The sequence below is a fragment of the Sturnus vulgaris genome, chromosome 16, assembly GCF_052056855.1.
Source record: "Sturnus vulgaris isolate bStuVul1 chromosome 16, bStuVul1.hap1, whole genome shotgun sequence".
In the NCBI taxonomy this organism is placed as follows: Eukaryota; Metazoa; Chordata; class Aves; order Passeriformes; family Sturnidae; genus Sturnus; species Sturnus vulgaris.
Window position 1 is genome coordinate 9,030,370 of NC_142258.1, and position 16,212 is coordinate 9,046,581.

Consider the following 16,212-nt stretch of genomic DNA (forward strand, 5'->3'; position numbering starts at 1 on the left):
ATGAGTTTTGGCTTAATTTTTAGCTGCTACTAATCATTCCACTTATTAAACACCATATCTCATAATTCACTTTATAAGAGAAACTATAGGGAATCAGAAAAAGCATCTCTCTATTCAGAACAATGAAATTTTTAAAAAAATCTTGCAAATGAAAACTGATCTAAAGGTTTTAAGGGAGGAGCTTGTTTGTTTTTTAAAATCAGACCATTGTAACACCATAGTGGTGTCACATTGCAGTTCCATTAAAAGGAGGAAACAAATTACATACATCTCCTAAAAACTGCAGATAGTAAAGGAAAAATCACATTGCAGACCTTCAAGTTCAGTGTTCTTCTGAATTTGCTAAAAGATAGAGCATTTGGAAAATATTTGAAAATGAGAATATGCATAGAAAATAAGTTACTCCAGTAATTTTACAGGAAAGCACTGAAAGACATTTCAAGAGTTCACAAGGAAGTACTGCCACAGAGTTCTTTGTAAATATTTTCCTTAATTCCACCTCTAGTATTCAATGAGGTGTGGCATAGAACAATTGTGCATTGAAATTATGCATTAAGACCTACCAGGCATCAAACTCTTAGTTCAAAACCAGAACTCACGAGGAATTTCTCCACACAATTTTAGGTACCTCTAGCATTAATATAAATATTTTTCCAGGTACTGTTTTTTAACGTTTTAATGTTGTTAACGCCTTGGAGTAGTTGTTAATCAACAGGATTTCTTTTGGTCATGTTCCCTCCCTCAAATGTTTCAGCATTAAGAAAATAATTTCCAACATCACTGGACTAAAAATGCCTCTTGGGAGAGTTGTCACATTAAATCATTTGTAACTACAAAGAATGTACTTTTATGCCAACATCACTGGTGTTCTACTTATAAAATCTCAGATTCCAGGTTATTTCAATATAACAATGAAACTTTACAAGAGACACTGTAAATTGTGTATTTACACTATGATCAACTTCTACATTTGCAGCTCTGAGTCAACAGTTTAATATAGACATTTTAGAAACACCCTTACAAACAAAAGTATTGCACTGGCATTATAAAAATTCACAGTAAGTTTGACTTCCAGACCTTGGTAAAAAACAGTGCAAAAGCTTTTCATTGTGCAAGAGCTTTTTATCCAAACCTTCCAGGTTATTAAAAATAATAATTAAAACAAAACAATAAAACCAACTATATGAGAAGCTGCAGTGATTTTTCGGCAAATCAGGTTCAATTCTTTCATAGTTCTCACTACTTAAAGAGATTTTTGGAGATCTATTTTCACCATTTCAAGGCATATCCAGTCCAACACTGATACAGGTGCATTTGGCAGAGATATGGCTCCACGTGTCCATGGTATGGAGAGTCCACAACGCTTGCAGAGATTATTCCACAATGAGAGAATCCCATTGTTTTGAGTAGGAAATCTCCTTCCATAATTTGCAGCACTTCCCCCACTTTTTGGGGCAGCAACATCAACAGTCGTGTATTCAACAGATCCTGAAGATAACACATGAAGAAAAGGTTACTCCAAAATAGTCTTGGAACAAACGGCCATATAACTCTAAACTGTTACTTAAGGTCAATCTTTAAAGCACTTTCCCTCATGTTTAACAGTCAATTGGAACTTTCCTTTGGGTCCCATCAAGTCACCAGCCCATCTCCAATAACGGCCAAGTGTGATGTCTCAATAAAGCACACAAAAAATATCTCCTCAGGATATCACCTCAACTGCCACTGACTGCCCCAGGTCTTCCTGAACCAAATATATTATCTTTATATCTCTTCTGCTTTGTCCTTTGGATTTTTGAATCAGTAAATTTTTATCTGTCCCCCTTCCCATGTCAAGTAATCTCACACTTCAATTACATATCACTTGAGTGTGTTTTTTCCTGCTTTGCCCTGGGAGGCATACACTTCATTCCTTACTCATAGTGACTGGATAGATTTCTGGAACACTTTATACTCTGCATCTCTCTTCAGGCTTGAGGATCCTCATCTACTTGGTATTCCTTTAATTGAAGCATTCCATATCATGAGAATTCTCACCTTTCTCTACTATATAATTTTTAAGATGGGAAATCAGAACAGCCTGTAGTGTTCCTTTCATAACTTCAAAATTTAATGCTCAAGAAGGTTTCCAAATGGCCAGTAAAGTGAAGGCATTGGGGTTTTATTGGTGGTTTGTTTTTCGGTTATTTTTGTTTGATTGGTTGCTTTGTTTTTGTTTGTTAGTTTTTGAGGGGGGTGAGTTTTTGTGTGTGTGGTGCCTTTTTTTTTGTTTGGGGTTTTTTGTTTGTTTTGGTTTGGGTAGTTTTTTGTTGTTTCTGAATGTGTGTGTAGGGTGGTGGTTTTTTACCTTCTCATCCAGACAATATCTGCCCAAACATGTTTAACCCGTTTGGTTACGTTCATAAATATCTCCTGATGGGGAGAGGATTTGGTCTATCAGCAAGGAATGATCTGATTCAGACAGTTGTTTATGAGGAGTTCTAAGGTACTTTAGATGAACTTACTTCAAAAGGGAGCTCTAAATTATCTTTCAAGGTGAAACCATTTGTTATCCTTTTTTTTTTACCTTGCAAGTAAAGTCACAGAGTTTATGTTCCAATATGTAACATAACTGCTGTACACCCCCTCTGTTTTGGTTCCTTCTGAATTACCTCTACTGGAATTTGTTTACTGTAGCAACAGAAGCTGCCATTTACTTGGGATATCTTGTACTAAATCACTATATATATATATATATATATATATATATATATATATATATATATATGTGTGTGTGTATATCCCTATAGGACATGTAAATTAATTACAATCAAGAATAAGACTTGAAATATTTCAAAATAATGGATAACTTTCACTACTAGGAGTTCATTACAACAGAATACATATCCATCTACAGAGATAGCAGATTATCTACTGAGTTAAAAATTTGCAATTGCCATGATCTTTAGATGGAATGGTTCTGCATAGTCATTTATAAGTACAAATCTTTCCCTGCAAATATGGACCTGCCAGTTTTAGACCCATTTAAAAAAAAAAAAAAAAGGTGGTCTGAAGATAGAATTACTAATTTTCAACAGCCTGTTTTCTAATTGCAGCTGTAGTTAATAATAAACTAAAGAGCAGTAAAAATCTTTGAAAGTTGTATTGCTGCTGTTCTTTCCTGCCTCCCACAAGTTTTCTATTAAGCAATAATTACTTATATTCCATCTCCCTACTGTTAAAACTTCCTCTCAAGAAAAATTTCATGGCTTTCATGAAAGAAGATGATTTCCACATGAACTTTTCTGTAAATCAACAGTATCTTCAGAATTAAATTTCAAGGAGAAGCAGGAAAAGCTTATCTTGTACATAGTGAATCAGAACAGCGAGATGTTTAGAATCCTTGAACAGTTCAAACAGTACAAACCTGTGTTTACAGTTCCTTCAATAGAGGATTTTACATAATGAAGTGAAGGCTTGACTTTTGCCATGTAAATGAACACCCTAGGGATATTTTGAAAAGCTTCATGTTCTTCAACCATGCTTTGAAATGGGACCTAGACACTTCCTTTACACATCGTATATTATCACATCTTTTCTAGACGACTGAGGTTCAAGACAATCAGTTTAACTGATGATTGCATTTATGAGTTTCAGCCTCTTACGTACAGCTCTGCCCCCAAGTTAAATCCAAGTCAGCATTCCACCTTTCTTGTTCTCCAATGAACTAACACTTCATGATGCTAACGAAGGGGGTTCCCCTCCCAGGGGCTGGTGTGGGGTAGTGGTTAATGGCCATTGCTGGCAGCATTTGGTGGCTGTGAGGACCAGTTCAGAACGCCAGGGCTCCTGTGCTGCCCTGTGGCAGCAGCTCTCCGCATGCCAGCTCCACCTCTCTCCCGGGCTTCACTCCTGCTCGCCTTTTCCGTTCTCAGACGGCTACAGGAAGTGTCTTCCCTGCCTAACCCCACCTGTGCAATCTCTCACACTCGTTTCTTAACCGTCTGAACTGAGAAAGATTCCCCACTACTTTTATTTTAAGACGCGTCAGCTGCGGGCAGGTGGTTTAGCACAGCAAATGTTAACCCGAATCTCGGGCAGGAGAGCTGCCCCAAGCTCCAGCCAGAGTCAAAGCTCCCAGCCTGTTCCCGTCGCGGCTCTCACCTGCCGGGCTCGGCGTGGCGGCCGCGGCTGCCCCCGGCGCGCTGCAGCTCCAGCTCGGCGGGGCGGGCGGGGGCGAGCGCGGAGCCCAGGCGGAGGCTGAAGCCGTGCACCAGGCGCCGCAGCAGCGTGTCCCCGCGGCCCTTGGGCGCCGACAGCCCCACGTCGTCCCGCAGCTCCTCGAGCGGCACTTCCAGGTTGCCCGCGTACCAGAACACCCACCAGATCAGGCTGAGGAAGATGCCGATGCCGCCCGCGTAGATGAGCAGGTCGGAGAAGAACACGTCGGCGAACACTCCGGCCAGCAGCACCGCCAGCCCCAGCGCGTCGAAGGCCAGCGCCAGCCAAAAGGCGACTACGCAGCGGCCCAGCCCGCCCGGGGCCGCCATCGGGAGCGGCGCCACCGCCGCCTCGGGCCGCGCGCACCTGAGGGCAGGGCCGGGCCGCGCCCTCCCACCCGCCGGCAGGTGCAGGACACGCCCCCGCACCTGAGGGGACGGCCAGGCCGCGAGCAGGAAGGCGGCACACGCCGCCCTCAGCGAGCCCCCAGACAGCCGCGGCGGGACCGAAGGCTGATCTGCATTGAGCAATGGCATTTGGGAGCTGAGGCCTCTCTGGATAGTGCTCGCTGCCCTTCCCATGCAGAGTGAGCCCGACACGGCTCGGCCCAGGGCCATGGCTCAGCCCAGGGCCATAGCTCGATCCACGGCCATGGCTCAGCTGAGGCAGTGCCACCGCAGGCACCCTGGGGAGGAAGGCACTTCAGAAAACTGGCCCCCACATGAACATCCACTTCGTTATCTCCACACTTGCAAGGGAAGGCAAGCTGGTCGCAGACAGCAGAGACTTGCAAGACAGTTTCAATGTGCACATAGACCCCTTTTACTGGGCTTGAGGAGTCTTAAAAAGAGCAGTTCGAATACTAAGTTCAGGTTGACAAACAGGAAAAAAGTTGTCAATGCAGGATGTAAAATTCAGTAAGTAAAACAGTTATGTAAAAGGCAAGACACGTATTTTAGTTCTTGGGTTAGTTAATGACCTGATACATATCTTTTTACACTCTCAAGTCCTCAAGCACAAGAACTGTATTTAGATGTAGGCTCTCCTGTGCCTGCTCTCACAAGGGCCTTATGTATAACACCTTATTTAATGTTGTAAGCCAGTGTTCCAGTAACTAGAAATACCAAGCTAACAGGAACTATGACCAGGCCTAATAGCACCTTCCACTATCCAGAGGAAATAATGTGCAAAGAGTGATGCTGTTGAGGAAGACTGCTCCTCCAGTGACAGTGCTACTCTTATACTGGGATTACAGACTTAATTCCTATTATAGCTTTAGTTTCACAAAACAGTTGAAAAGTTGCAAAAAGTTAGGGCTGCAAAAGGGTCAAAAAAAGTTGACACCACAGATCAAACAGAACATTTTCATAGCCATTAGCGTCTACCATATTTTATTTAGCACCCACTTTCGTTTTAGGTAGCCAAGATCTTGATATGAGAATGCCCTAGAAAGGAGATGTGGCAGGGCTTTTTGAGTGACAAATTAGGCAGGTTAGTTCCTGTTGATTAATCTTGTCTCTTACCACCTTTCTTCTATTTGGAGTTTTTATCACTAGGACTTTTCACCACAAATCTGCCTCATACTCTCACTCTGGAAAGGACAGACAAGTGATCATACAGAGAACAACTGGGCAGTTCTGTAAAATTTTAAATATATCACCTTTCAGTGCTGAAGTATGTATTTTTCATGCCTTAACAGAACAACTTCACTAGGCTGGTACAACTGGAATTCACACAGCTTTTGGGTTTTTTCAGATGGAATAATAATGGTTCTGTGACCATCATGCAGAAATACTCTCAACTGTTCAGGTAGCAAAAATAAAGTCCAAAACTGAAGGCAAGATTTTGATTGATTTTGTAAAATATATACAGTTAAAGCAGAATTGCTTTGTGCCTTTTAAATTCACAAATACCCTAGGTAAAAACAGCTAAAAATTACACTGTGTGGCTTGGTGTCAGGCTGCTAACTTAAATATCTGCACTAACAGATATTAAACAAGTAAACAATCACTGTCAGCTGTCTTTATTACATTGAACATTTTTTTAAAAAACTGTAGCAGTTTTTTCACCTTTAAAAGCACATGTAGAGTGCTGCTCTTGGCATGCATGCTTCTTGCTTCAGAAAGACAGTGCTTATTAAAATATTTCTCAGCCTTTTTTCCTCTCTGCACCTTGACACTTGAAAAATTTGAGTGTTTTTGGTTTGGGCCAGGAAAAGATAAAAGGTGATGGGGCCATTAAAACTGTGAGTTTATTTGTAAATTAGAAGAAAACCAATCAATCATTACAGATCTCAGTGAAAAAAAAACCCAACTATTTGGATCAGATTTCCTAAGAAGGCATTTTACTTCATCAATAAATTTGTTTACTAAAAGTAAACGGCGGAATGAGGATACAAAACGTGTTACAACAGAAAATGTTCACGCTGACTGTGGCACTCGCACCTTTTTGGGCGCCTGCTTCGGTGGTTTTGAAGCCTTCCTGGCTGACTGTTTTGACTTGCCAGCTTTGGGTGCTGCAAAAGACTTTGCTCCAGGTTTTTTTGGAGTCTTTTTCATGTCTTTTTCTTTTATTGCTTCCTTTGGCTTGCTGACCCGCTTGGCTTTCTTCTCTTTTGATGACATCTGCAAGTTTGCACACTCTTCTGTAACCTCAGGTTTTGATTTTGGAGTGTCCACCACTAGAGATGGTTTCTTTCTCTTGCCGAGGGCTGTTTTGGTTTTCTTGCCCAAATTGTCACCTTTTTCTGGAATTGGTTCCATTTTCTGCAGTTAACACAAACAAAAAAATTACAATTCCACCCAAGAAACGTATTTCCCGTTTTTCAGGAAGAAGGATCAGTGAAAACCATTACAAATGACAAATACTTTCAATTGGACTGTGCCCTAGTTTACTTGAAGTGTGCTAACACATCACTGTTCCCTAAGGAGCAATGAACAATTTAAACAGTTCAAAATATTTAGTTTTAACTGAAATGCAAGTCTCCCAATATTACTCAACAATTACCTTCAGGTCAGCTGAGCTCATTGTTTCTATAGGCACCAGTTGTGGAATTTCTTCATCATCACAATCACCTGGTTCTTGGACTATTTCTTTTTTTCCTTTTATCACAGGCTCCTGGGTAGCAGCAGCAGCTTTATTTTCTGTTGTCACAGTGGCTTGACTTGGCTTCAGTTTTTTACCTGTCTTCTTCACTTTCTTGGGTTTTGCCTTCTAGAATTAATCAGAAGTACATCTCAGACAAATCCCCGTACCACTTCTAAATGTATAATAATTGTTTTAATGTAGTTAAAAATTAAATGGTGTAGCAACATTAAAGACTCCTACTCAAAAGACCTGAACTAATCAATGACATGTAAAATATGAAAAAAATGCACTGCATACAGAAGTTTATTATAAATAGCTCACAACTATAGTAATCTCAAGATTACAGTCTCTAAGTTGAATATCATGGTCCAAATTCATTTCAGACAAATGAATATAAGCAGAACTCAGTACAAAGAAGTATGAGCTCCCCTTATATACACAAATATGAGCTTGAGAATTATTCAGATGCCGCTGATTAACCAACAAAGAACAGATGCATAATTTGAATTCAGATGTATGTTAATGAGTGTATTTTCAGAGGCAAATATGGATAAACAATAGAAGCAAAGTTCTAAGAATGAATTTCAGGTCCCTTGAGTTTAGATCTAGAAACACTTTATTTCCAGTTTGCTTTAAAACCTGTAAGGGAGTTTCCATAATTTCATTATTATTACTGAGTATTTGAAGCCCTGAGGCAGGAGTGTCTGACAAGTTTTAGCAATAAAAGCCTGGGATCAGTTGCTAATGCATTTAAATTGACAATGCACAGAAGGAAGACAAAGAACTAGAACTAAATGTACCGATTTAATTTATGAAAAGTTTGAAGAAATTTTGTTTACCTTGTCATCATTTTTCTTGAGAGAGGGCTGTTTGTCAAGCTCATCCAGGTTGGAGATATTTGCAGTAAATATTGGAAGTGCAACCGATTTAAGTGTTTTGAGGTGAATAATTTTCACATTTTTCCATTTCTGCAAAAACAAAGCCAGTCTATTATGTAAAAATAAGGCTGAAGTATGAACCTATTTGTTTGTAATGCAGTCAATCAGCAGTACCTTTGGTAACTTGATATCAATCACTTTTGCTGCTGCAAGGATATTCTCAAGTATCTCATCCACTTTCATCCCAGTGTGACCTATGCGTGCTGTACTGAAAGAAGAGATGAATAATAATTCTATATGGGCAAATAAACTTATTCCAAGTTACTTGTTTAGTTTAGGCATACCCAAAAATACGAAACCCCACTTATCTGCAATTATCATAAACGAGGGATGGCTATTGCAGAAATCTTTTGTGGTAATAGTTAGAAGGGATTCACCTGTATTCATCTTTCCATATTTGGATATGCAACTTCTCCCTGACATTACAAAGCATTACTAGCAATTCAGATCCTTTCAGATATACAATGCATGAAAAAAAATCTTATTAGAATAGACTATTTTGGAAATAGAAAAATATTATTAAATTAGGTTAAAATTAATGCTCTTTGACAGTGACAGATGCCTGGAAATTCCTCAGATAAAAGGGAAAAGAGACAAAACCCCTCAACTTCATAGTAAAACTTAAGTAGAACTACTAATTTAACTATACAGGTAAAAGTTCAAAACGCCCCCCATTTGGAATGGTGACCCTTAACATTTTTATTCACATATTAAAGGAATAAAAATCCCTCACTTAAAATTCCTACAGTTAAGGCAGAACCGTCCTTTAAGTGATGTATTAATCTATTTGTACTTACTAACAGCACCCTTTGTTGTTAACTGGGAGTGTAGTCCCTTGGATATGTTTTTCTAGTTCCTTGGCAAGATCTTTGGCTTTCAGGTTTACAGATAAAGGTGCCCTAAAACAGAAAGTGAAACAGGTAAAAAAAGGAAATCATTGAAAAATCCAAAAGAAAACCAATTCCTCCATTACTAAGAAGAACCTGATCTTAAAAAAGATAATGCAAGAATGGATTTCCAAAGTTTAAAGACCTACTTTTTCCTTTCATAGAAGTGTTTTCCGAGATGTGAGGGCAAAAGCCTTCTAATTCGGTCATCAGACAGAAAGAGATCAAAACTGTTGAGGAGGCGCCGCTTGGCTTCAAACATTTTATACTCCTTCTTGAGGGTTTTGTATGAGATGATCTGCAACACAAGCACCACTTTAGTCCCTGCTGATGAAAATGTAACCTGAAATGCTTCTCAGAACTGCACAGGTTAAAGCTGCATAACTGACAGTCCTTCACAGGCATTCTTTTAGAACACTAAAGACAATAAAAAAGTATTCATTTCCTACTGTTTTAAAGAATCAAATAATATGGATCTCTTGCATAGTAACTGCACATCACCAAACAGAACTTGAGTACATGAGTAACATCTAAATGAAGGTTAGTATAACAAGTTGTTTTATAGTTTTATTGCTGGTGACATAAGCGATCCAATCCAGCTGCAAAGGGTTCAAGTATCCAAATGAGAGTTTTCCAAGTTGGTTATTCTAACTATTTAACATTTATCTAGAAATTGCATCTGATTACTAAAAATTCTGTTTCAAACTGAAGAAATTATTCTGAGTAAACTTCGCACTTTAGAAACAGCACAGTTCAAGTAGTCAGAAAAATCTTACTAGAGAATGTAAATGAGAATTAGAATATTAAGCAGCAGAAAAGAACAACTACTTGTGTTCTTTTTGGTGGTATCAAAGGAAAGAAATGACAGTATTATACCATCAGGGACCTCCCTTACCCGGCTAATACTTCTGATCCCATTCCGGAGTAGAAGTTTCTTGTACAGATTTTCAGTCTGTTCTGCTGATAAATTTGGTTCATCCTTTGTGAACAGGCAAACCTCAGTTGTGTCTGGTCGAATGCCATGGGGCAGTGGTCTACAATGACAATATGAGACGCATAAAGAATATCTAATAAGAGAAGGAAGTTTTCCCCAGAACTAGGACTACACTGGAGATCAGTACTCTTTAACAACACAGAGAAGTGCCTGTATTTAGACTCTGTTAACTACTAAATATTATCAGTGGAACCTACACTTGATAAGCATACAAAACTGTAAAAGTGAAATCATGGAACACCACGGCTCCAGTCAGATACAAGGGGGAATCCTCTTTCCTGCCAGCAGCCCTTACCACACAGGTCCCAGGAGAAGAACCCTCCATGCTCCTCCCTGCATGCCATGGCTGCATCCAGTCATCAGACAAAACTTCCTAACAGCACGGCCCTGACACATGGATGTAAACTTTCTCAATATAGCACAGATAGAGTTTAAAAGGAGACTTCCAATTAATATTCAGGTCATAAAGAAGTCTTACTAATGATGTGGTAGTGATGGGTCAAGACAAAGAAGGTGATCTATTTTCTAAAGCTTAAAAACGGAAAGGCACATACCCTGTAACTGGCAACCAACATAATCAGTATTCTCTGTGCAAAAAGCTGGCACAGCTCAGCTTCCAGTTATACCAAAAGTAGGGGTAAAGCAGCCTTCTGACCTGGCAGCTCTTAGTCACGGCATGGAAACTCCCGGGACCAGGTCGTGGCAGTCAAACCCCTTAAGATCAGAATCTGCAAAGTGCTTTTTTCCTAGCTAAAGGACATGAGCAACCCCTGTAACCATGCGGTCGGATATCAATGTCTTACATTCTGATGAGTTTTGCCACCTGAGGGACCTTCCACACTGTCACCAGAAGCTGGATGCTCTCGTTCTCGTTGAGGAGCAGCGCGTCTCCCTTGGCCTTGCTTCTGGAGAAAGCCACGAGAGCCTCCACCGCCTTCTTCACCTGCAAAGGCACCACAGCGGCAGCAGCCGCAGGTCAAACCCCTGGGAGCGCCCGGTCGGCTCCCCGCAGCCCCCGGGAGCGCTCCGGGAGTGCCGGCTCGGCTCCCCGCAGCCCCCGGGAGCGCTCCGGGAGTGCCGGCTCGGCTCCCCGCAGTACCTGGGCACGGTCCAGCCGCTCCTTCCCGCTCGCCATGGTGCCACCGGTGCCACGTGCGGCCTCCGCGCCTGCGTGCGCGCCGCTTTCCGGGGCACGGCGGGGCCCGTCCGGGGCGGGGCAGCCCCGAAGGGCGGGGAAGGTCGGACGGGCGGGGAAGATCGGACGGGCGGGGAAGATCGGATGGGCGGGGCCGGGGCCGGGGCCGGGGCGCTGGTGCTGTCGCTGTCGATGCATTCCGGTCGTGCGCTCGGCAGCAGTTGTGAGCCCGGGGCTGGGTGCGCGATGCGGCGGGGCCGTCCTGTGCTCGCAGGCAGCTTTGCCTCGGCAGGGTCGCGGGTTAGCCGGGCTTGGAGCAGAGTGCTGGGGGCCGTCAGTCCATCCCGCTTCGGCACCAGGGCCAGCCGGAGGTCAGGCCGGGTTGCTTAGGCTTGTAGCCATCGTATTCTCACGGTGAAAAACGTTTTGTCGGACTCACTTTGTTACATTGCTGGTGCTCTCCTGGTCCAGCCCCGGATGCTGCTGGCCCCCTTTGCTTCCAGGGGTGGCTGATGTTTAGCGTGCTATGCCCCGGGCGCCTTCCAGCAGAGCTATTCCCCAGCCAGTCATTTCCCAGCCTGTGTTGCCACAAGGGGCTGCTCCTTCCCAAATGCAGGTTTGCATTTGCCTTTTGTGAGAATTGACGGGTTTGTGTTGCCGAATCTTTCCAGCCTGCCCAGGTCCCTCTGTTCATGAAGGTAATAATTGGTCCCAAGTTTGATGCCGCCTGCAAACTTGTGACCATGCTTCAGATCACTGTTAGGGATACCAAATAGAACATGTCCCAGGATAAATCCCAGCAGTACTCCATTTGTTACTGGCCTTCAGGTGGAGTACAAGCCATTATCTCTGCCCTCCAAGCCCTATTATCTGAACAGCGGTTATCCATCTTGTTGGCCACTCAGCACACCAGCATGTTTATGAAGAATTGAGCATGTTCTTCAGATTTCTTCTATCCCTGTATTTCTGTCCTTTTGCTCTGGAGTGCTGTCAAAAGTTCCCTGTTTAGCCAGGCCAGTCTCCTGATATACCTACTTGTTTAGCTGAGTATCAGGAGGAACTGTTTGTATGATTGCAGGTGGTTGTCCTTAAAGACCTGCTGCCAGATTTCCTGAGCTCCTCTGCCCTTCAGAGCTGCCTCCCATGGGATCCTGCCCACTGGTTCTCTGAATAAACCAGAGTCTGTCTCAGGAGTCCAGGGACTCTATTCTGCTGCTCATTTTTCTCATATGCTCTGTCTTGAACATGGCTGTTTCCAGGTCACTACCATTGGGGCAAGCACTGATTATCACATGTCAAACCATTTTTTCCCGTGTGACTAATAAAGGCAGAACTGCTGCATCTCCTGTTCAGTTTAGAAATGCATTGACTGACTACATGGAAATAGCTTAATTGCAGAATGCTTATTCCATTGAGTTCCATGCTGGATAAAGACATTGTTCTGAGATAAAATCTAGCCTGGAATTAATTTAGTCTCATTCTCACAGTGCTATGTGTGCCCTGGCAGATTTGGGTTGTCTGTATTCATCACACACGTAAGCTGCTCTCTGGATAACACAGCTATGCATAACTAGGGATAAAATATGTATGAAATTAAGAGTCTTAGTCATTCATTCTTCTCTAGATTTTTTTCCTGCTCTTTGCCTTTCTATGTATGGTTTTATTCCTTCTCATCAGATGTCTTCCAGCAAAATTTGTTACTCCATCAGTGTGGCCAGTGCAAAGAGAAACTAAAATACCCTAGTTTCTTGGCAAGCTGCTTTATGTAGTGGTTTATATTTTCTTTTTGCTGTTAGTGTTCTTGAAGCAATAATAGAATAGCTGACTTTTCCAGACGTAGGAAAGAACTATACAGACATACATGGATTTGAAAGAGTGAAAAAAAATCCTGGAAAATGGAAGTTTTCCTTTCCTATTGTGTTATTTGAACAAAACCAAATCAAAACAAAAAAGAAACTGGCTAAGAAAAAGAGAAGTTGTCCTTTATTGCCATGTTGTATGAAGTAGTGATTAGAGAAATTACTGAAGGTGAGGAACATGCAGGGTAGCCAAGGGGGGCAGACTCATTAAAACCTTTTCAGTACTGCTGAATTTCTGCACGTGGTACTGGCTGTGGTGCTGTATATTCTGATAATTGTATTAGCCTTGCTTCTATCTTTGCACATTTTAGGGCAGCCATACTTTAGTAAAACATCAACATATTAATGTGACATGTTAAAACAAAATAGGAAAAGTCAGGTGACTGGAACATCTCTCTGAAAATGAGCCAGGCTTGTCTTGTAAGGTATGATTGCACAGGCTGAATTTACTGGGTCAGTAAAGCATTAATAGGATAAAACTGAAGGGACTACTGTTAGTGATTCAAATTTGAATTTTTCACATATCAGTCTCATCCAAATACACTTTTCCAAAAAACTTTTTGTCTGACATGACTAAATTTTACCAGATGTGGTTTAACTGACTTAGTCTAATAATTTTCTCTTGAAAGCTACTTGGCATAGCTGACAGAGCTGTTTTGAAAAAATTAGGATCATTTGTGAATAAGAAATATTTCAGCTTAATACAGCATGCAATGAATAAACTATAAAAGAGTGCATTTTTAATTTAGCAAAGTCATAAATTTACAGTTACTCTTACAAGAAAATCAGGTTTGTTACTTTTATTGGTGTTATTGCTGTACACTGTCCTGCTGTAGCTCTTAATTTAATTTTTGGAGCATGAAAATATGTAATTTTCTTTAAGTCATTTGTATTGCTTATTTAAATGCTAAGATCGAAAATAATTGCAGGACGTTCTACCTTGTAACTCATTTAAGAAGTTTCTTTACATGCCTAATTTTATACTTTCACACAGCAAAACGATTGTACAAGATGCAATTGTTTCTGCTGTAAAGAGATCTTTGAGGTTTAAGGTTATTCAAGCTTCAGTTCCTGGCTTATGTTCCTCCAGACTATTTGATGGCAATGCCAAAATCCCAGATTTCTGCAAGTGTAGCTCTTACGACAAAACAAAGAATATGCAGAGATTAAAACAGGGCTAAGAAGAGCATTACAGGAGAGCTCAGAAGAAAATCTCCCCCCTAGACCAGAGTTCAAGCGCTATTTTCTTTCCACTGTGCTCCTTAGCAGTGCTGGAGTGAGGCTCCAGCTGTAACGTGGCTCAGCCCCCAGGTTTGGTGCGAGTCATTCACAGACACCAGGAGGGCTGTTCCAAAGGACAGAGCCCCTGGCGCTGCCCAGAGCTGCAAAGCTTTCCTGTTAGAATGCTCTGCCTCATCCCTTCTAGGGGCTTAACAGGTGACAGGAACACTGCCTCAACTACCCTCTTGTCACCCAACAGTTCATCTCTCATGTCTCTTATTACTCTGAGAACTAGGTGGACTTTTTTGGGTGTATGGAACTGACAGGAAATGTAGAAAAATTTACATTGGAAGGAAAGCCAGTGAAAGGACATGGATTATCAAAAGTTATATATACACAGACAACAGATTTTGGGTTTGTTAGCATAAATTTCTATTTTATGTTAAGACTAGAATCCTTTCTAGTATTTCTTCAGAGGAAAAGTAGTATTTTGTCAGGTTTATAGTGCGATAAAATAAACACAAGGAAAGGAACAGGTTCACAATGTAAAATCTTCAGTAGTAACTCCAGTTTTGTTGGTATATTTTTCTGTACCAAATCCTCTATAGGGTATACAAAAACAGCAAAATAAGTAAGAGCCTTTAAGTACCAGTTCAGGAAGAAAACAGTCTTGTCTGGAGTACACATCATCTGCTTTAACAGCATCATTTCAACAGTCTGTGGCATGAACAGAAAAGCCAGAGTAATACAGATCAAATACCTGGGACATTGAAACAATCTTTTCTTCTTAGGTAATATTCAGTAATAAACACTTATAAAAACACATTTCTCATCGTTAACATAATTTTTAATATATAGACTGGTGCCATAAGTAGTCTAAAATAGAGGTTCTTCATTGAGCAATTTTCACTGGGCTTTTTATCCCACTGAAAAAAAACTGTAGAGGGGCATCAAAATTGTGACCAGCAAATATCCCCGTGGATAAACCTCCTTAAAACAGCTCTTTTTCTTACAACACTATTACACCTTCATCAAAAGTTTGCTGTTCAGGAATAAAATTTACTACCAGAGTAAGTGTTTCAGGAACTGGTGTCATCATGTTTGTGCACCAGTTGCTGATTATCTGCTAAGATGACCAAGGTAGCTGGAATGGTTTCATGTACACAGTTGATGGCAATGTTACTCAACTGATCACTGCACCCATTCCTCCAATTACTGTGCTTTACTTCTTGTAGAAACAAGAAATTATTTTCCTGATGCCAAATAATTAGTACTGCTGCACATTCAGATTTTTTTTGCATTTAATATTTGGTACATATACCAAGGTTTTCAGTTCAAGGACATACAAAGTCTTAATTTATAGAATAATAACTTATGTTTTTGTAAGTTACATCATGGCTAAGCACTCAAGCCATATCTACACTATAAACTTTGGCCAACAATCAGAAAGGTGTGATCCTCATCAGTATCACACTGCAAATGCCATTATACTGAGGAAAAAATCCCAGAACCCATCTCTCCTTTCTGCACAAACGTGCTCAGAGTTTTGCTGGTATGAGTCAAAGCTACACCATGGGAATATCCTGCCAGTATCCCATGCAAACACAGTTACCCTGGCAGTGCTCCTAGGGGTGCTGTATCTTCAATCTAACTTTTATTTTCTCTTTTTCCCCCCTTTCCTTTCAACTATTGTGGTTGCACAGCTCCTTAATTTTTATCTTCAAAGTAGCATACCACATTTTCACAAAAGGAAGTATTCAAAATGGTCATTTAAAAAAGTTTATTACATCAGTGAATTAGCAAATAGTATTTATTTCCAACAAAGCCACATTATCTTTGTCTTCTTTCATCTAGATTTAGCTGTATTTAATAGTAGCAAAAATGGGACTAT

At 41.0% G+C, this 16,212-nt stretch overlaps 2 protein-coding genes across 2 annotated transcripts; both read right to left on the reverse strand.

Annotated features, from left to right (window-relative positions):
* Window positions 1-470: 470 nt before the first annotated feature.
* On the reverse strand, window positions 471-4,620 carry LOC106865199 (transmembrane protein 238-like). Its single transcript, XM_088174419.1, has 2 exons — window positions 4,144-4,620; window positions 471-1,488 (listed from the first exon to the last, which is right to left on the reverse strand). Exons 1-2 carry the CDS (start codon window positions 4,527-4,529, stop codon window positions 1,479-1,481), a joined length of 396 nt encoding a protein of 131 aa, XP_088030545.1. The 5' UTR covers window positions 4,530-4,620; the 3' UTR covers window positions 471-1,478.
* Window positions 4,621-6,429: 1,809 nt separating this feature from the next.
* RSL1D1 (ribosomal L1 domain containing 1) lies at window positions 6,430-11,309 on the reverse strand. The gene is made up of 9 exons (XM_014895106.2): window positions 11,206-11,309; window positions 10,910-11,049; window positions 10,008-10,146; window positions 9,262-9,410; window positions 9,023-9,124; window positions 8,340-8,433; window positions 8,127-8,255; window positions 7,207-7,413; window positions 6,430-6,965 (listed from the first exon to the last, which is right to left on the reverse strand). The coding sequence occupies exons 1-9, from the start codon at window positions 11,239-11,241 to the stop codon at window positions 6,621-6,623; spliced, it is 1,341 nt and encodes a 446-aa protein (XP_014750592.2). The 5' UTR covers window positions 11,242-11,309; the 3' UTR covers window positions 6,430-6,620.
* Window positions 11,310-16,212: the final 4,903 nt, after the last annotated feature.

Excerpts from the sequence above, each read along its gene's own strand:
- RSL1D1 (XM_014895106.2), bottom strand. The coding sequence starts at position 11,241 with ATGGCGAGCGGGAAGGAGCGGCTGGACCGTGCCCAG. Across the intron at positions 11,050-11,205 it reads AGCGGCTGGACCGTGCCCAG|GTGAAGAAGGCGGTGGAGGC; the intron begins GTACTGCGGGGA and ends GTGCCTTTGCAG. Across the intron at positions 8,256-8,339 it reads TTGATATCAAGTTACCAAAG|AAATGGAAAAATGTGAAAAT; the intron begins GTACTGCTGATT and ends TTGTTTTTGCAG.
- LOC106865199 (XM_088174419.1), bottom strand. The coding sequence starts at position 4,529 with ATGGCGGCCCCGGGCGGGCTGGGCCGCTGCGTAGTCGCCTTTTGGCTG.